We start from the raw sequence: 20,657 nt of genomic DNA, 5'->3' as shown, positions 1-20,657 counted from the left end.
AAATTTTGTCCAAATGGTTCCTGAAACTAATCTGAATTCTGGTTTCAGAATTCTTCAATTTCTTTATTTTAATCTTCTTGGAGCCCCACACTGGGCATGGAACCTATTTAAAACCAAAACAGAAGAAAACACTGTAACCTGCTTGGATCTGAGGTGCAAATTAATCAGAATTAATTTTCAATCAATCATAATTTTTGGTTTATGACACACTCATCATTGGTCTATGCATGGCCCATTTCACTTAGTCATTTTTAAGAATGTAGTAAGGACCTACAAATGGGCCATCCGTTACTTGACAACATGCACTTCTGCACATGGTCCTTGACTCTCTAACTCTGCAATCCCATATCTCTGCCTCCTCTGACTGAAATAGTCATCATTCTTCTCTTGAATTGATCATTTGCTTTTAATAATAAAGTTGTATTGCATCTGTATGTATCTTAAAAAGTATATTTTTTGTTTTGCTTTAAACTTTATAAAATCGTATCATCTATGTATAATTTTGAGACTTTTTCACTTAATATGATACTGCTAAGATTCATGCATATTATTATATGAAGGCATAGTTCATTTTATTGTGACTACTGTATAATATTTTATTAAATGAACGAACCACAGTCTGATCTGAACATTTAGATCGTTTCTGGGATTTTACTATTGTGAATAGTAGTGCTATGAATATTTTTGGATGTTTCTCCTGTTATCCATGTTTAAGAGTTTTTCTTGGCTACGTATGGAAGAGTGGAAGTTTTAGATCATAGGATAAGTTAATGTTTTGGGCTTCAGGAGATAATGTCAAAATTGTTCTCAAAATTGTTTTCCAAAGTTGTTTCACCACTTTATACTTCCACCAGCAATATACAAGGATAAAACATGAACTTCAGCCCATGTTCTCCTGTCTCTGCCTCCCCTTGCCCCATTTCCGGTTATGTTGATATTATGTAGTTACTTGGTTCTTATTCACTATGAATATGTTCTTTTTTCCTTTGGTCTTGGTGCTACCCTCCTTCTTCTTTAAAGGTAACAAACTGTCAAGGTATTTGCTCACTTGTACTTTGTGCAGTGCCTGCAACATCTGTTAGATTTGCCACTCTTGTTATTTAAGTAATTATTCCTGTTTTCAGTAGCTTTAATAGCTTCTGAGGCCTTTTATGCCTGACAGTCATTTTCTTATGCTTTCGTATCTGAGTGAAAGTTTGTATATAATTTTCTGTTTAAGTTCTTTTCCTTCAAGTCTTTGAAAATATGCTGTTGTCTTACATCCTGCAAAAAATCTCATATTATCCTGATTTTTATGCCCTTGTGTATATGATCTATTCTTTCTCTCTGGAAGATTAAGAATGTTAAATGCAAAGAAGGGCACATCGGTGGCTCAGTCGGTTAAGCGTCTGACTTTGGTTCAGGTCATCATCTCACAGTTCATGGGTTTGCAGAGCCCTGCATTGGGCTCTGTGCTGACAGCTTGGAACCCGGAGCTGCCTTCAGATTCTGTCTGCCTCTTGCTCTCTTCCCCTTCCCCACTTGTTCCCTCCCTCTCTCCTTCTCCCTCCCTCTCCCTCTCTCTCTCCCTCTCCCTCCCCCTCTCCCTCCCCCTCTCCCTCTCTCCCTCTCCCTCTTCCTCTCTCTCTTTCTCTGTCTCAAAAATAAATTATTTAAAATATTCTTTTGCTCTAACTTTTGGTATTCTATGGGTGCTTTCTATTTAAAATCTTTGTGTGGGTTTTTTTTTTTAGTTTATTTATTTATTTGTTGGGGGAGTACAGGACAGAGAGAGAGAATCCTGAGCAGGCTCCACACTGTGAGCACAGTGCTTGATGTGGGGCTCAGTCCCACAACCGTGAAGTCATGACCTAAGCCGAAATCAAGAGTTGGGTACTTAACCAACTGAGACACTCAGGCGCCCCTAAAATCTTTTATGTTTTTAATTGCTGAAAACTGGTCTTATTTTTTATTTTTTTCATCTTATTTTTTAGATACTCTTTTCATTTTTGTTTGTCATTTTGCAATTCCTGTTATCTTAATCCCTTCTGTTTGTCCTCCATATATCTTAGCTTTTATATATATATATTTTTTTTTCTGCCTTTCTTTCTTCTGCAAGGTTGCTTCTGGTTTTCCAGTTGGCTTATCTGTTCCTAAAGCTGCATCCTTTCTGCTGTATACTCCATCTATTATGCTACTTTAACTTTATTTTTATTCCATGTATTTCTGCTTGATTAAAGATTTTTTCTTATTGGGGTGCCTGGCCTATTCAGCCAGTACAGCACATGCCTCTTGATCTCAGGGTTGTGAGTTCAGGCTCCAAGTTGGGTGGAGAGCTTACTTAAAGAAAATTTTTTTTCTTCTTATTTTTTTACTGCTAATATCTTCCTTATCTCTTTAGTATGTTTATTAGGCTAATTAAAAAATTTTTTTGGTTTATTTATTTTGAGAGAGAAAAAGCACAAGCTGGGGAGGAGCAGAGAGAAGGAGAGACAGAATCCCAAGCGGGGTCTATCAGTGCAGAGCCCAGTATGGAGCTCGAACTCACAAACAGATCACAGCCTAAGCCAAGATCAAGAGTTCAATGCATAACCGAATGTGCCACCCACATGCTTCTATTAGGCTAATTTTAAAATTAAATAATTTAAAATGGGTGTGCCTGTTCTATTATTTCTTGTTCTGATAAATTCTTATTCTAGTAGATTCTTTTCATTTTTAATGAAATGTTTTGGGCCTGTAAGTTCATGTTTCTTTGTCACCTACTCTGTGGAAAGATCAGATTCCAATCCCTATCATTCTCAGTGATCTGAAGGAAGGATGAATTCTAAGAAGTTTTTTTAAAAAATACTGATGCTTGGATTCCTAGAGATTCTGATTCAGTTGACATTGAGTGTTCCCAGGGCATAGGGATTGCTAAGATTGTAATTATAATTTAGATTGTAATTCACCAGCCTCAGGAGTTGTGGGGAAAAGTAGGGGAAAGAATGTCTAAAATTAGTCCCTCCCTCTTTTGTTCAGTTTCTTATGCAGGGCTTCTGTGCTGCCCAGATTTTACCCTGAGGATACCTGGAGCATGGACTCAGTTGTAGCACGTATAGGAGGAGACACTGTGTCTTCTGACAGTGGTGGGAGAGAAGCAACTGCAAAGCTCTAGCAGTTTCCCTCCTGTTTGACTTTCTTAGCCATGTCTGGCCGCCTTCTGCCCCTGGCCAAAGCTACCCTCTTGCCCACCTTCCCTGCCTCTGCCGTGAGGCTTCTTGCAGGTTTTTATTTTCTTCCTTTGGTCTTTAATGATCATCATGGAGGAAGAGGCTACCAGTCGCACTAGGTACAGCAGTTAGAATTGTCCCCTCCAGTGGGGCACTTGTCTGGCTTAGTCAGTAGAGCATACAACTCTTGATCTTGGGGTTGTAAGCTCCAGCCCCATGTTGAGTGTAGAGATTACTTTAAAATCTTAAACAGGAAAAAAAAAAAAAAAAAAAGAATTGGTACCTCCAAACAGCTGCAGTCTTGATTTCATATGTACTCTAATTTTAAGGATTGCTTCCTACTGATTAAGGGTCTGAATTTTTAAGAATCTCATGCTCTGAGCTAGCCAGGCGCCCCAAGGGTCTGAATTTTTTTAAAAAAATTACACAATGGTCTCTAGTATTTCCTCTCTGGAGTTCCTTACTAAGAAAATGAGTTTTGAAAAACTTCTTAAAACTGGTATCTCCTGCTTTTAAATAAGATTTATGTAGCCAGTTTTACAAAGAGTCTTTTTTTTTTTTAAACATGTAAACATACAAACATTATCAGCAAGGAATTGTTGTTATTCAAATAATAGGATTAATGTTTTGTAAATGTTGAATTTTTACTGTAAACACGATTTCATGTTTAAACCAATGTTTCATTCTTAGTGTACTAATACCCTTGCTTATACTCTGTAAAGAGTTTTTAAGACTTTTTAAATCAAGAATCATGTTTATGTGTATTTTTTCCATAGATAGTGGAGTTGGAGCAGGGATTGATTCATATTATGAATATCTCTTGAAAGCCTATGTCTTACTTGGAGATGACAGTTTTCTGGAAAGATTTAATACAGTAAGTTGATCCAATTTTATATTAATTTTAGAGCCAATTTTATTTGCCATATTTTGATAGAAGCTCAATTATCTGAGTGGCAATCTGAGAAATAATGTTTTTAAATGTGGTTTTTGGTTTTGGTTTTGGTTTTTTGGGGGGGTGTAGGGGTCAGTATTCCCTGATGATTTTGGACAGGGATAGGACAAAACTATATAAACTCCAAAATTTAGTTTACAAAGTAGTTTTATTTTCATCTCTTATCAGAAGTTTTTAAGATCCACTAGTAAGTATTAAAATAGCTGGATTTGAGTTTTACCTAATTTTTTATACATTACGAGAATTTATTGGAATAAATAATGAGTTATTTTTTTCTTATGGATTCTAATTTTTTGTGAAATCTTGGAAGTTTGACTTAGTCCTTGATCACATCAAGCATACAGGGCTTTGGACATCTAGAGAAACTAGTGAGTGTTCGTTTCAAAAGCAGATCTGTAAGTCTTAAGTCTAGGTCAGAATTACAGGCATATGTTTAGGGGAGGAGGGTGAGGGTATTGAATCTGATTGGATTGCCTTTGTAATTGAAGCAAAATGAAATCAGTACAGTAAACGTATCAGCTGTATTACTGTGGTTTTTTTGAAATTATTTATAATTTATTTTTGTACCCATTAATTCACCCACATTACTGTGAGACAGTATGGTACGGTGACTTGAAGTATGGGAGTTCCTCTACCTGAGTTTAAATCCTGGTTGTACCACTGGTTTTGTGACTTTGGGCAAGTAACTTTATGCTGTTTGTCGTTGTTCCTTATCCATAAAATGGGAATAGTAGTACTATTCATGGGGATGTTGGAAGGATTAAATGAGCTAGTGCATGTAAAGTGTTAATGCTGTGCCTCAGCATCTGGCAGATACTCAGTAATGGTTATTAAATAGTACACAAGTTAGGAAAAACCAAGAAGAGACCTAATAATAAGTTATTGGTTGAAAACTTTTTTTCTTTTAATGTTTTATTTATTTTTGAGAGAGAGAGAGACACAGTGTGAGCAGGGGAGGGTCAGAGAGAGGGAGACACAGAATCCGAAAATGGGCTACAGGCTCTGAGCTAGCTGTCAGCACAGACCCCTACACGGAGCTCGAACCCACGAACCATTGAGATCATGACCTGAGCGGAAGTCAGAGGCTTAACCGACTGAGCCACCCAGGCGCCCCTTGGTTGAATACTTTAAAAAAAAACTATCACCTATTGTTTTTTAGATTATAATGAGATTTTCTCGAGGTGAACAAGAACAGATTATTTTTGTTGCCTCATTATCATTCATTGACTAACAGCTCAACCTGTTTTTGTCAAAGCTGAGAAATATCTAGGGGAAGAAGATAAAAGAAGGGGAAAAAAGAGTTTTTAAGAACATATAAGACATACTTAGCAGACTACAAGAGTGGTAACAATGATTAGATGCATTAATTTAGGTGGTGGTGAGCACCAGAGTATTAATTACATTAGCTGAGAAGGAACCAAACTTCCTATACAAAGTAGAAAACAAATTCTGTAATACAGAAGCCTGTAACTATATTTCAAGACAATGTAAGAGCATCCTTTGCCCACAAGGGCATAGTAGCCATGGGCCCATACCACAGGATGACAGTGTTCAGATCTGCTCTCCTCAGAAGATCCTATATTTACTATAGTCTTTAATATTCTATATCGGAGTTAACACAGGGGAGTATATTTTATAAAGATTTCCATATAGAGAATAATTTAAATACATAATAATTACTTAGTAAATTTATTTATATATAAATTCAGGGTTACTTTCTTCACAGTGTGATTTAATGAAATGCTGTTTTTAGAGTAGTACATCATTTTTCATCTGCTTTCATGAACACATATTGTGATCTTCTAGCATTACGATGCCATAATGAGGTACATTAGCCAGCCACCTCTTCTACTTGATGTGCATATCCACAAGCCAATGCTCAATGCTCGGACTTGGATGGATGCTTTGCTCGCCTTTTTTCCAGGTTTGCAGGTAAAAAAACCCCAAAACAAAACACTGTACTTCCTAATATTAATGTAGAACGACGAAGTACGTTTGTGACCTCTAGAATGGAATTACCAAAATGGAGTCACATTTTAAAATTTATTAATGTACATTTTTCTATGTATATAATCCTAGATAAAATCAACTCCTATTTTATTAGGTAATTTTGTTGTTATTGTTGACTTCTAGGTCTTAAAGGGGGATATTAGGCCTGCTATTGAAACTCATGAAATGTTGTATCAGGTGATTAAAAAACATAATTTCCTACCAGAGGTAAGCAAATAATCTTTGGAATTCTAATTTACATAAACTATATATACATTGCTAATTTAATAATGTAATAAATGTCATCTTCAGGGTTGGCTTATTCTCTGTTTTTTTCCTGATTAAATAGTACATTCATTTATTTTTGGTTTATAAAGTATTACATATGTTTTTCCTTTTTCTCATGTATCAAAAGAACTCAAGTTTAAGGTAATGCTGACCTTTTATATAAGAAAAAAAAAATCCCAAATTAGTATTTCTCAGCCTTTTCTAATCTGTGCCATTACAAACATATTGTCTAATTCTAACTTTTACATATATCCACCAGCTAGAGAGACTATTTTTACTCTTTATTTTCCAAAGATTATTTTATGAAAATGATAGACATTGAACATACTCTTACTGATTACATAGACTGCCTGGTTTTTATATATTAGTAATAAATATTCTTGCTAGCTTGATATGGCAAGATTTCTAATAGCACACATTTTGGCTTTCCAGAAATGTACCGTTAAAAATTTTCAGATTCATGTGTGGCCTTTTCTGTTGCTGCTTATTCCTTGTGCGGTGGGATATCTGAGCATTCCACCAATTAAAATCCTTCCTAAAGTGTTTGTTTTAGAAAAGTATAGTTTTATTAGCCTTCAAGTAAGTAGGACTGTACATTGTAGAAAATTTGTAGTCACTCTGAATAAACTGACATATCAACTAAATACATCTTATCACAGGTGAAGTTTCATTTAGTTCCCACAAAGGTTTTGGTTTTGGGGTGCCTGGGTGACTCAGTTGGTAAGCATCCAACTCTTGATTTCAGCTCAGGTCATGATCTCAGGGTTTTGAAATCAAGCGCCACATCGCGTTCTGTGCTAAGCATGGAGCCTCCTTAGGCTCTTTTTCTCTCTTTCCCCACCCTTTCAAAAATAAACTTTAAAAAAAGCTAAAAAACAAAGTTTTAGTTTTATTTTAATCTTTTTTTTTTTTAACGTTTTATTTTCTTTTTTGAGAGAGACAGAGTGCGAATGGGGAAGAGGCAGAGAGAGAGGGAGACACAATCCGAAGCAGGCTCCAGGCTCTGAGCTGTCAGCACAGAGCCTGATGCGGAGCTCAAACCCACAAATGCGAGATCATGACCTGAGCAGAAGTTGGACGCTCAACTGATGGAGCCACCCAGGCGCCCCTTAATCTTTTTTTTAAAACCAGTTGGCTCTGTTAGTGAATAATTTCAAGTGAGACTAGTTTAGTTTTTAAATAATGCTCTGTCTCACTCTGCAGAGGATTTGAGGTCATAAAGTATATGCTAAAATGCCAAAATCGAAATATGAGAACTAGGAACTTAATAATTAAGAGGGGAAGAAATGGAGATAAGGAAAAAGAAGAAAACATAAGACCCATGTAGTGGCATTACTGAGTTTCATAGTTTTCTCTAAACTTCCTAAGAGTCAGAATGATCATCTGCAAAAATAATTACATTTAGATTGGTAAAAATAGCACCTTAGCAAAAATGAATTGGGATTTTAAGCACTGAAAATTTTCATTTTATAGATGAAAGTTAACAATATTTAAATTATTTTTAAATTGTTTATGATCTAATTCATATACTATTATATACTGTGGAGCCACTTGTTTATTTTTTAACTTACATTACTGTACCTGTTTATATGTTGTTTTGTCCAGGCATTTACTACAGATTTCAGGGTACATTGGGCTCAACATCCTTTAAGACCAGAATTTGCAGAAAGTACCTACTTCTTGTATAAAGTAAGTGATTTTGGCTCTCTTTTTGCTATTTACCCCCCATTCTCTATTGGATATCTCACTATCTTATAATAGTAATTGGGTTTTCAAAGTGCCTGTTTAATGTTATAATGGTTGGATATGTTACGGTTTTCATTCATCTAGTCCGTAGTTACTGAAAGATGCAAGAATTGACCAAGTTTTGTGTCTTTTCAAAATACTTGTATAAACTTTTCCGTATGGAGAAGTTTTATATTTGAGAGCTGTTTTCTAAAGCATGTCTCTTACCCTTCTTTAATCAAGCCACCTTCCTGGGCATTAAAAATTTTATCTAAGGGTTGAGATATATAGTTGGACAACTTTCCAGTTGTGTGTTTAAGAAATTCCATAAAGCAGATCCATGGCTTATTTCCAGAGCTAGGTTCTATGTAACCTGTGTTCCAGTGCCTGATACAATGCCTAAGCACCTAGTAGGTACTCAATAAATATCTGATAAATGAGTGGGTGTATGGTAATATATAAGCTCTATATGTATACATATATTCTCCTTTTTAATAGGCTACAGGAGATCCTTACTACCTTGAAGTAGGGAAAACACTTATTGAAAATTTAAATAAATATGCTAGAGTGCCTTGCGGATTTGCTGCCATGAAGGACGTTCGTACTGGAAGTCATGAGGACAGGTAAAACAGTCCCTAACATCCCCTTCCTTCAGGGTAACTCTGAACCAACACAAAATAGGACTCATAGGTAGAATTCAGATAAGCTTTACAAAGGGTGTTTAAAGATGAAAACTTAGTTCATCGTGTTTAATTTCTAAACTCTCTTGAATAGACTCATTTAAAATTGTTGGAAAAGTTTGTATTTTTATCATAGTGCCTGGCATATAGTAGGTGCTCAAACGATTTTTACGCAGATGAATAAATGATGGTTAAATTTCAGAACCTTACTATTAGCATGGGGGCCTTCTGTGTTAATTTCTAACACTTTACATAATATAAAAACTGTTAAGATGATGATGATCTGGATTATGATATATGTCAAGAATTCCTCAAAGCAGTCTCGTGGTTAATGTGTATTCTTATTCTGTTGCCGATTGGGAGGCTGAGGAAGACCACTGTCAGTTTCTGTTTTATTGAATACTGGATGGATGTAGATGGCATGAAATAAACTGTAAAAAGCATACTTTGGTTACTGTGATAATCACTAACATTCCAGTTATTTTAACTGTCCAGAACATAGCAACATATTTCTAATGAACACTAAAGTTTGTTTATTTGGTTAGCAAATGTTCATTCCATAGGCATTTAGGAGGTTTCTTAAGTGCCAGAGTTATAGTGGTTTTTGAAGTTCAAAGATAGGAAGACCTGTCTTTTCCATCTTTGAATCAATGAGAATAGGCGTATCAATAAATTTTAAAACATTGTGTAAGTGCTGTGAGACATGTTAAAGGGACATGAAATGGGAATTGGAATGTGATGGTCACTGGAGGCTCTTGTATCTTGAAGGATGAACCAGGAATAGGAAGAAGTAGTAAAAGCACTTTGAGGCAGAGGTACTAGAGGCAGGTGAGGTGAGACACAGCACTCATCATCTACTCAGAGTTATCGCTTAGTCCTTCACTCAGAGTATTTAATCATTAATGAGGCTTGGGATCTACTTCCCTGATCATAGCTGATGAAAACTGGATAGGTTTTTTGGAGCTGACATGTAGATAACCAGCAAGAAATGAAAGCAGATAGGCTGTGTATTTGTTTTTAACATTTATTGACTGCTTCCTGCATTCTGGGCACTCGTTCTTTTCTTTTTTTGAGAAAGGATATGCAAGCACAAGCGGGGGAGGGGAGAGGGAGAGTGAGAATCCCAGGCAGGCTCCGCACTGAGCGTGGAGCCCCAAGGCGGGACTTGATCTCACAACCATGAGATCATGACCTGAGCTGATATCAAGAGTTGGATGCTTAACCAACTGAGCCACTTGGGCGCCACTGGTCACTCTTCTGATTAAGCACTTTGTATGTTTAATTCATTTGATCTTGAACCCTTTGACCTGTGATTTCTATTACAATCTTCATTTTATAGATGAAGAAGCTGAGGCACAGAGAGGTTGAGGAACTTACCTAAGGGCACACATCAGTAAAGTCCAAATTCCCATCAACACTTGAACTCTATGAACATTGTGCTTTTGAACACTATGCTATTGTGGCAATTCATTCAAGGAACAATAATTAAGTACCTTCTGTATGCCAGGCACTGCACATAGATTTGGGGATGGAAAAAGAAATTAGAACCAGTTTCTGCCCTCCCATAACTTATAGTTAGTGGAGAGGATAGGTGTATAAAGACGTAATTACAACCATGTGATTTGTGCTATGGTGGAAAAAAAGAGTAGCAGGTTGAGGAATTACAAAGGAAGACATGATTGATCCTGTTTAGAGAGTTCTGGTTTTCTAAATTTAACATTCTTCTTTTTTTCCTCATCAACTACTCCTCATATGACATTGTTTCTAGACTTTTTACCACTGCCTTTGCCCCAATCTGATTATATTCCAATATATAGAGTATCTCTTAAAATACTAGGTTCAGAATTAATCACATTCGAGATGTGCCTGGCAAAAACATCACTGTTCAAGAACAGTTGTAAGGTTGCTAATTTTCTGAGGGCCTGATGGGTTTATACCCCCTATTCAGTTGAGGTTCACTGCTTTATCAACTCTCTGTTCCTCATGACAGAATTGAGGACCGCATTGTTTGTTTTAGGCAGTTGGCCCAACCAAATGTTGAGAACTACTGATCTTCATCATTCTGTGTTACTAAATGCACTTTAGATTTTTTTAGCAGCTTTATTATATTCACCTCACAGTGAACTTGTAGCCAGTTGACCTCAATTACTTAATTGTGGCCTGCTGACAAATGGGTATTCTCCACCCTACTTTTGAGCAAGTGAGGTTTTTTTTAGGGGGGTGGAGGGGGTAAACTTAGAACTATATACTTACCTCAGCAAAATTTGGTTTTGTTGGTGTGTGTGTGTGTGTGTGTGTGTGTGTGTGTGTGTGTGTATTTCTAGACCTATAAGAGGTTTGAATCTCATCTCCATCATCTAATGTATTACCTAAGTTCAGTGCACTGCAGTTTGGATAAGCATACCTTAAAAATTTTCCATCTAAATTGCCAGGAGGAATTCTGGTTAGGACCAAGACCAGTGTACCTTCTGGTGTGAACTTGAGAGTTTGCAAGTTAAAATCTCTTTGTGTTTGGTTGTTTATTTCTCTATAGATATACAGTGCTGTCACCTGGCTCACCAGCATTCCTTCACGCGTGCGCGCGCACACACACACACACACACATTTTTCAATTTTCAAAATGGTACTATCTGTATTTTCTTTATAATAATGATCACTGGAAAGAATTTAAATAGTAAAAAGAATATGAAAATCTTCCCTAAGATACTTACCCTACTTGCCCACCCTAAGATAACCAATGTTGGCCATTTGATGAACAGTCTTCCAGACAGTTTTATTGCATGTATGTTTGCATTTGTGTTTTTTTTAGTTTTATTTTTATTTATTTTTGAGAAAAATACAAAGAAAGAGAAGGAGACGAATCCCAAGCAGGCTCCACGCTGTCAGCGCAGAGCCCGATGCGGGGCTTGAACTCACGAACGGTGAGATCATGACCTGAGCCAGAATCAAGAGTTGGATGCTTAAATGATTGAGCCATCCAGGCACCCCAATGATTTTTTAATACAAGTGAGATTATATGATATAATCCCAGTTTGCTAGCTTTACCCAACTCATACTGTAGTGATGTTATCATGTCTATATTCTTTTCTAAGTGTTTACAAATCATCTGTTTCATAATCAGTTCTAGAATTCACCAAAAATCAGCACCCTGTTCATCAGTCTACAGTTCTCAAGCTAACATTTGTTCATGAGAGCAACTCTCCATTGTCATTAAGTATATTGCAGGTTGACAGGGCGTGTTTTATTTATTCTGAAAAGATTAACTATAAAGTGTTCAAAATTTGTTATAACATTACAGGTGAATAATGAAACATCCAGAATGTTTTATCCAAAATGAAACATCATTGATACGTAGGAAAAATAAGGATATCTGTGTTTTTTACATATGCCAGGTGCTATGCTAAATAATGATCTTTACAGTATTTCATTTAGTCTTTACCCCAGTGTTAGGCAGGTATTATTATGTCCTTTACAAAAAAAATAAACTGAAGCTCACAGTCCTTATATAATATCCCCACGATTACACAGCTAGTCAGTGAAAGGCCTTTTCTTTTTCCGGAGCCCATGTTCTTTGCCACTGTGTTCCGTTGCCTCTCTAGTTCATTCTTTAGTAATACTGCTAAAAGTTTCATTTGATTTAGTAAACGTTTATTGAGTGCCTACTGTGTGCCAGGACTTGTGCTTGGCAGGAGGTGTGAAACTATATAATCTGTCCAGTAAGCCACGAGTTATTACCACCAAAACCACAGATTCTGTGGGAGGTAGTAGATGTAATGAAATTTCATGTTACTATAACTCCATCTAACGGCTGTGCTTTTTCTGCCACAAAAAAAAGTTTTATTAAAAGCTTTTCTTTAAAATGTTTATTAAAACATTATAACATTGAATCATTTATAAAGTCACATATATTTATATTTTTATTCCCTTCGTATCTTCTAAATTCCCTTTTTGACAGGTATTTAAATACTTACAAAGTTCCAATTATAGTTCCTGTGATTCTGTGTTGTACTTTTTCTTGCAGTTTTTTGTAAATGATGTCCTTTACCTTAAAGCCTTCTTGTTTTTATCAGTTAAATGGCTACATCATGAACTCCATCAAAGTTGTACTACTTTATCCAGTTTAGTTAATATTAACAATTCTTGTATGGTTGTCAGTAGTAAAGTTCATCTGCATTACCGCCCTATTGTTGCGTCTCTGTAGAAGAAATGGAAAACTCTCTTTCATTGGAAGGCCAATAGAAAAATCTTATCTACGCTGTTGGCAAGATTTAGTGTGCCTGTGTGGTAGGCAGTCCCTCTGGTCTTTTTCATTTCCTTGGAATATGCTTGGAGTCAAGACTATTACCACCGGGGGATGGATAGATTCTGTAGTACTTTCGACACCTAAATTGATACAGACATGTTTATTGACCTTGACCTTTTGGCTTTCAGATAGTTGGCATTTGAATATTTTTATGTTCTTAGATTTATTTATGACCTTTTACTTTAGAATGGATTCTTTCTTCTTGGCTGAGATGTTTAAATACCTTTACCTGTTATTTGCTGATAAAGAAGACATTATCTTTGACATAGAAGATTACATCTTTACAACAGAAGCTCATCTATTACCTCTTTGGCTTTCTACTACAAATCAAAGCATCTCTAAGAAGAATACAGTAGGTTATGTTTTTTAATTAAGCATCTTATTTTCTTTTATGTGTTTATTTTTCCAAGTGAAAAGTAATCTGTGAATAGAATTCAATAAATATATGTATGGTAGGAGGAAAAGTACACCTGATGTTTTCTTACTTTGTTTTCTCTTATTGCATCCTATATATACTTATATTCCATTTAATGTTTCATTTGAAAATGCTGTAATGTTAAGTAAAATCATTATTTTTATTTATATAACATTCTTTTATATTGTAGACTTCAGAATATACAGAACTGGATGACAGTAATTTTGATTGGACTTGTCCAAACACTCAGATTCTCTTCCCTAATGACCCATTGTATGCTCAGAGCATTCGTGAACCCTTGAAAAATGTGGTGGATAAGAGCTGTCCTAGAGGCATCATCAGAGTGTAAGATGTATTATTTTATATTTATTAGTATCAAAGTTAATTGTTCGTAAATGATAGAGAATGTAAGGAACATATAACAGCCAAAAAGACATTCACTTAGACCAAAAATATTGAAGTATGTAGTTCACACTAACTAAAAGTTATTCATTGGTAAAGTTATATGGCAAAGTTTCTTCTGCAATAATGTCTTTTTCTTATGGAAATTTTCTTATGGAAATTTTTTCTCACGGAAATTTATTATGGTGTATATTTTATTAAGTATTAATGGTCAATGGGTGACATATAGTAGTTTTTAACTTCTATAGTTCATTTTTACCCAGAATAGTTTCATCAGATATTTGCACATCTTGTAGAAAATATTTAAAAATTTTTTTCCTTTAATCGACGTTTTCTATATAAGGAAAGTATAGATTTTAATTGATTTTTCTTTTTGATGAAGTACTTCTGCTTCATTTTTAAATAAAATTTTTTTGTCTAATGAGTTCATTTTTTCCCCAAATAGTTACATTGAAAGGCCATTAATAAGAAATTAAAAAAAAATTTTTTGAGTGTTGTTATTCAATGGTAGAAGTATTATTTTACTTTTAAAATATTGAGAGAAAAGTCTGTTTTTCAAGGGAGAAATCAGTAAAAACAAATCCCCAAGCCATCTATTCTGTGCCTTCAAATAGTTTATAAGGCTGTTGACGACTAAGACAGTTCTGTAAATAATATACATGCTTTGATAACTGTAAAATATATTTGAGAGCTATACCACGTAATAACATAAGTTATATATGGGAAAGTAACTGTTTCCAGTTTTTCCAGTTTCACGAGTTCTATAACTAGCAATTTTGCAAATACCTACAATTATTTTTATTTGCCTTCTGTTTTTCCCCAGTTCTGATTTGTAGTTTTTAAATCTTATCTGTAATTACTTTTAGCAGAGAGGAGAGTTTCAGGAGTGGAGCTAAACCCCCTCTGAGAGCCAGAGATTTCATGGCCACTAACCCTGAACATTTAGAAATCTTGAAGAAGATGGGGGTGAGTTTGATTCACCTCAAAGATGGGAGAGTCCAGTTGGTTCAACATGCAATCCAAGTAAGCCATTGCTGTACTAATTAGATACCATCTCTGCCCGCTGTGGTCTCATTAGCTTTAATAAGATCATGACATTTGGCTTTCTAAAAACTTTTCATATATGATTTAGAGAATCATTCTAGATTTTTAGGACTTGGAGGTATCTTGGAAAGCCATGTAATTCAGCTCCTTCATAGGATAAATCAATTAAATCACAAAAAGGTTAGGTAGTTTGCTTAAATTGATAGAGTCAAATGTAGGGCTCAAATCCAAATTTTTCTGTTTTTAAGCCCCTTGTCTTTCCCCAATTTAGAGCATAATCTTAAAAGCTAATAATTCATTTTAATACCTCTGTAGTTTACAGTATTTTCGTTTCCAAAACACTCCTGAATCTATTTTATTCATTATGGAAATCAAAATTTTCATGTACGTGTCTATGCCTAGGAAAGATAACAAATTTCCCTTTGGGGAAAATTCTGTTTCTTTGCTTAAAAAGCTTTCGTAACATGAGGCCTTTTAATTATTCACCTTATTAGTACATTGATTCTGAGAAAACTACATGGTTTGCTAAATAATTTCAACGTGGATCCATACCAGGTATCCCTTAAAGTCAGCCTTCCTGCAACCTTGGTGTCTGTCTCAGAATTCTGTTTCATCTCTGTTGTCACATCCATCCTTCCTCAAAGAGTATTTTGCCCACTTCTGTATGTTTCACTCACTGTCACTTCTCAGTAGTGGGAGTGGCATCTCTAACATTACTTCCACTTATGCCACCCATGACATAATTACCACCCAGTGGCCTCTTAATCCTTATTTGATTGAATTTTTCTGTAACTGTTGACTGACCTCTTTTTAAAACCTATCCCTTTCTTGGCTTCCAGGGCATTCCAGCAACATACATCTTTCCTACTTTTCTGTTCTTTGCTTTGTGGATTCCTTTGGAGCTCTCCTTTTTTGGCACAACCACTCAGCATAGGCACTGCCAAAGAACCTGGATCATACCCTTTTCTCTCTATAGTCTTCTTCAGCAGTCTCACCCGTTTCTACAAGTTCAGCTGTCGTCTTTGTACACATGATTTCTTAGATATACATAGGTAACCCTGACTCCTAACTTTGCTCTTAAATTCAGCTTTAGTCTGCTTGTCATACATGTCTGCAACTCAGTCTCAATCTGTCCAAACCTGATTTGATTATCTCTTCCTGTCCCCACCTCAGTCCATCTCTTTTCCTTTTTGTTTTCCATGTCAGTAGACCCTGACATCATTCTCTAAGTCACCAAAACTGGACAATATCAAGATAGGCCTAAACTTGTGTCTGTGGCCCAGCCCTTCTGTGCTCTCTTGCATCCTCTGACTCCTGTCAAGTCCAAATGGCTTTTCCTGTAAAGTCTCAGGAATCCACCCTCTTTCCACTATAGTCAGGCATTCTTTAGCTTTTCTCCTGTTAAGGCTCAATTCACATGTCATTCTAAATATTGCCCAGATCCACATTGGCAGAACCAACCATTCCCTTGTCTGTGCTGCTAGTCTACTTTCCCACCTGAGAATTTTATCATAGGTAATTTTACATGCCTGTCTCCTCCAGATACAAACTTCTTAAAGTGAAAGGCCATCTTCCCAGTTCCTAGTCAAGTGCGGGAGCCCAGCACTAATACAGCCCAGCCTGGTACATATGTTTCGTATTTAATCTGATTGTTGGTTCGTAATTCCAAAGAAGGGAAGTGTGGGTCAGGTATGAGGTTTATTTCTAGAAAGAGGAAACAGTGGGGAGAAACTATGCAAGGGCTTAGCATTTGAGCATTTGGTGGAAGTCCAGTTCTCCATTTGTATCTGAGTGGTTTGTAGAACAGTGAAGGAGACATTGATAAAGATTACACATGTTACTTTCAGAAAATATTTCCAGAAGTAATATTTTTGAGGACAGAAAAGGCCATAAAATACTTGATAGGGACAAAAACCAAAAGGGGAAATGTTAGAGTAGATTATAGTGTAGTAGTATTTAAGAAATCAGAAAGTTGAAAGTTTCCATAAGGAAAAGATAAAATGAATCTGTTTTTTTTCCTAGGCTGCTAGTTCAATTGACGCTGAAGACGGGTTGAGGTTCATGCAGGAGATGATTGAATTGTCAAGTCAGCAACAGAAAGAACAGCAGCTGCCTCCGCGAGCTGTACAGATTGTTTCCCACCCATTTTTTGGCAGGGTAGTGTTGACTGCCGGACCAGCTCAGTTTGGGCTAGATCTGTCTAAACATAAAGAGGTGTGTACACTTACAATATGCTTGTTGATTGACTTCAAAGTATTGTGTGATTATTGTCTAATTTCTTAGTTGCTTTTCTGATTCAGTATATTTATTAAACCTAAATAACTTACTAAAACCTAAATATTCACTCTCCCAGATTAAAGTAGATTAAAGTTAAAAGCTTATTTTGAAAATTTTGAGTCATAATTTATGTATACAACATACTTAGAGGATTTTACTTAGAATCTTATTTAGATACTGTCCAATTCTTGGCCCGTTCTCTAATTTAGTGTCTTTAATTTATCTAAAAATGGATTTGGGGACTTTTTAACAACTACTAGAACCTTTTGTTGAACAAAAATCTAACTTGGAGCCTTAACGTAGAGAACAACTAAAAGCAGAGGTGTTTTGGCTCAGGTGGCTGTGCAGAGTGTGCTGGTCAGGTCCCACCAGGCCACCCTGGAAGACCACTAAACTAGCACATCCCTTGAGTTTTAACACTGGAAAGAAAGACCTGCATTGCTAAATAGTGCACAAGTTTTTCTAATTGGTTGCAGAGCTGGGACCAGACCCAAGTAGCCTGACCATCTAAAGCCAATGCTCTTTGAACTCCATTACCCCTAATTTAGGCCGTTTTTGTATGTGTATTATAAAGCTTTATAGGTTTGTAGATTGACCCATCCACTCAGCACCTCTTTATCGAGTCCCTACTATACTCTAGGCACTATTTAGATGTTTGCTGTGGATTGAGTTTACAAAGCCAATGAAGATCCACGCCCTCATGGAATTTATGTTCTAAGCGAGAGGGGTATTAAACCATCTTTATATTAGCATCTTTAAAATCAGTTCTTTGGTGGATTTAATTTCTCTAGGAAGAAGAACTGCTTGCAGATTCATGTAGACTAAATCCATTTTTTTCCTTTTCAAAATTTGTTCTGGCTCCCAGTAATGATTTAAAAATGGTCACCGCTCTTTTAGTTGTGGGTATGGGTCCATAGTGAAACTGCCCACAGATTCCAACTTCGCTGCTCATTAACATTGTGTCTTTGAGCATATTAGGTAACCGGAGTCTCAGTTTCCCCATGTGTAAAATGGAAATATTATCTGTATTCTTTTTCTTAGAGTTGTTATCAAGATCAGATTTAGTAATTTATGTAAAAATGTTTTGTAAACTGCAGAGCATAGTAAAATGTCGGCTGGGTACTATGATATCCAAAATGTTCAAAACAAAAATTTATATATTGGATATGTTATCATTGGAAACGAAATAAGGCTTATTTAAAGCCCTACACACTGAATTTTATTGACTAGGTAGTGATTTGAGAAGATAAAAGAATATTTAAGTTACTTTTATTTCTGACAGACGAGAGGATTTGTTGCAAGCAGTAAACCATACAATGGTTGTTCAGAGCTTACTAACCCTGAGGCAGTGATGGGAAAAATCGCTTTGATACAAAGAGGACAGTGCATGTTTGCAGAAAAGGCACGCAACATTCAGAATGCTGGTGCCATTGGTGGCATTGTTATTGGTGAGTAATCCTCTGTGCCGTTGTGTTGACTAGGAGGAGATCATTTTTAGGATTTTTCCTTGTATTTTTCAAAATTTTATTGGAGTTCATCATATCATTTTTACTTCACTAGACAGTGTAATGGATGGGTAATCCAGTGATACTTTCAGTAATTTCTGTGTATCTTGTATCTTTTTTGAAAGTCTAGATTTAGGTTTCTGTATGTTAATGCCAGTGAAAGTACTTGGGGACTGATATGAAGGTGAGGTACCCCAAAGCACCCAACACTATGGATGAAAAATGTGCTTTGAGATCTAAAGCCCCTTAAAGGTGAGAATTGCACCCTGTCACCTCCAGTGGGGAGCCATTAAAAATACCCTTTCCTCCACCAAGATGCAGGCTTTGGAGTCAAATACTTGGGGGTGCAATTCCTGGCTCTGCCACAAAATCATGGTGTAACCTTGGCCTAGCTCTAGTTAATTGGTTTAGTCAACAGAATGTTTTTTTTAAGCTCCAGTGAAAATGGTAGTAAATATCTTGTAGGTGGTTATAAGGTTTGAAGATAATAGATATAAAATTTCTTAGCATAAGGGCTTACATATCATAGGTATAAGTACGAATTGCTAGCAAGTTTTTATTTTCTTGGGTCTTTTTCCACTGAAGTTACAAACTCAAGTTATTTTACCTCTGTATTTCAGCCAGTGTGTTCTGCTCTTTTATTTTTCATAGAAAATCGCTTAAAACAAGCAGTCCATGGCTGACAGGGAAAATATACATTTTTCTATGCTTTAAGTAAATAGTTTATATTTGGAACTAGAAGACCTGAGGTCACATCCTAATTATGAAGTTAAGTTGTTTTAGTTTTCTCTCATAGGGGAAATCTATTTTTGAATTTTTTTCTTTCTTATTAGAATAGATTTCCTTTTTGAATTCAAGATAAATAAAAATTAAGACATTTAAAATAAAATATTAGGATTTAGAGGTGCCTGGGTGGCTCAGTCAATTAAACATCTGACTCTTAGTTTCAGCTCAGGTCATGATCTCATGGTTTGTGGGTTCAGGCCTCACGTCAGGCTTTGCACTGCTGGTGTGGAGCCTGCTTGGGATTCTCTCTGTGCCCCTTCGCCACTTGCACTGTCTCTCACTGTCTGTCTGTCTCTCTCTCTCTCTCTCTCAAGTAAATAAAACATTAAAAAATTATTAAGATTTACATCAATGAAAATAATTTAAGACATTTAAAATAAAATATTAGGATTTATTTCAATGAAAATAATTATTTACTGTTCCTTTTGCTCATCTTATACGTGCACTCCCATGTTGATTTAGTGAATGCATAAATTTCATTAGTTGAGTATTAGGAGAAATGCTGCTTAATAACTTAAGCAAACTACAGTTGGCAAACTGCAACCAGTAGGCCAAGTCCAGCTCACTGCCTGTTTTTGTAAATAAAAGTTTTATTGAAACACAGCCATGACAATTTGTTTAATGTTGTCTGTGTCTACTTTAAAAAATTTTTTTAATGTTTTTAAATTTATTTTTGAGGGAGAGAGAGAGAGAGACAGAGCACAAGCCAGGGAGGGGAAAAGAGAGAGGGAGACACAGAACCTGAAGCAGGTTCCAGGCTCTGAGCTGTCAGCACAGAGCCCAGCGCAGGGCTGGAACTCATGAACCACGAGATCATGACCTGAGCTGAAGTCGGACAGTTAACTGACTGAGCCACCCAGGCGCCCCTGTCTATGCCTACTTTTGAGCCACAGTAATGGAGCAGAGAATGGCATAGTCGAAAACATTCATTGTCTGGCCAACTACAGAAAAAGGTTACTGATGCTCGACTTACATCATCTCTTTATCCTTAGTTATTTTCCACACAGATTTCTTTTATTGAAGAATTTAATAGCATGTCGTCACTATCATTTTGAACACCTCTTCACCAAGACTTTAAAAATATAAAAAGTAAAGCCTGGAAC

The 20,657-nt window shown here is 36.0% G+C and overlaps 1 protein-coding gene and 1 long non-coding RNA gene across 3 annotated transcripts in view; one reads left to right on the top strand and one right to left on the bottom strand.

Annotated features, from left to right (window-relative positions):
- EDEM3 (ER degradation enhancing alpha-mannosidase like protein 3) overlaps positions 1-20,657 on the top strand; it is a 66,749-nt gene that overhangs the window by 35,099 nt on the left and 10,993 nt on the right. The window contains exons 9-18 of one of the 2 annotated variants that reach the window (XM_077763263.1): positions 3,965-4,062; positions 5,947-6,072; positions 6,274-6,357; positions 8,023-8,106; positions 8,641-8,765; positions 13,312-13,477; positions 13,731-13,885; positions 14,812-14,965; positions 17,009-17,200; positions 18,546-18,711. In XM_077763263.1, the coding sequence (XP_077619389.1) occupies positions 3,965-4,062; positions 5,947-6,072; positions 6,274-6,357; positions 8,023-8,106; positions 8,641-8,765; positions 13,312-13,477; positions 13,731-13,885; positions 14,812-14,965; positions 17,009-17,200; positions 18,546-18,711 (1,350 nt within the window). Of the gene's footprint in view, positions 1-3,964; positions 4,063-5,946; positions 6,073-6,273; positions 6,358-8,022; positions 8,107-8,640; positions 8,766-13,311; positions 13,478-13,730; positions 13,886-14,808; positions 14,966-17,008; positions 17,201-18,545; positions 18,712-20,657 lie in introns of both variants that reach the window. The other variant, XM_077763262.1, reaches the window with a different exon arrangement.
- The window catches only part of LOC144230898 (uncharacterized), a 43,004-nt gene continuing 35,073 nt past the window's right edge, over positions 12,727-20,657 (bottom strand). Inside the window, exon 5 of the long non-coding RNA XR_013334920.1 lies at positions 12,727-13,017. This is a non-coding gene — a long non-coding RNA (uncharacterized LOC144230898). The remainder of the gene's footprint in view (positions 13,018-20,657) is intronic.

This window comes from Crocuta crocuta, unplaced genomic scaffold, assembly GCF_008692635.1.
Source record: "Crocuta crocuta isolate KB4526 unplaced genomic scaffold, BGI_CrCroc_1.0 scaffold3, whole genome shotgun sequence".
Taxonomy (NCBI): Eukaryota; Metazoa; Chordata; class Mammalia; order Carnivora; family Hyaenidae; genus Crocuta; species Crocuta crocuta.
The sequence above is the reverse complement of the archived record's forward strand: the minus strand, read 5'-3'. Positions and strand labels throughout refer to the sequence as shown.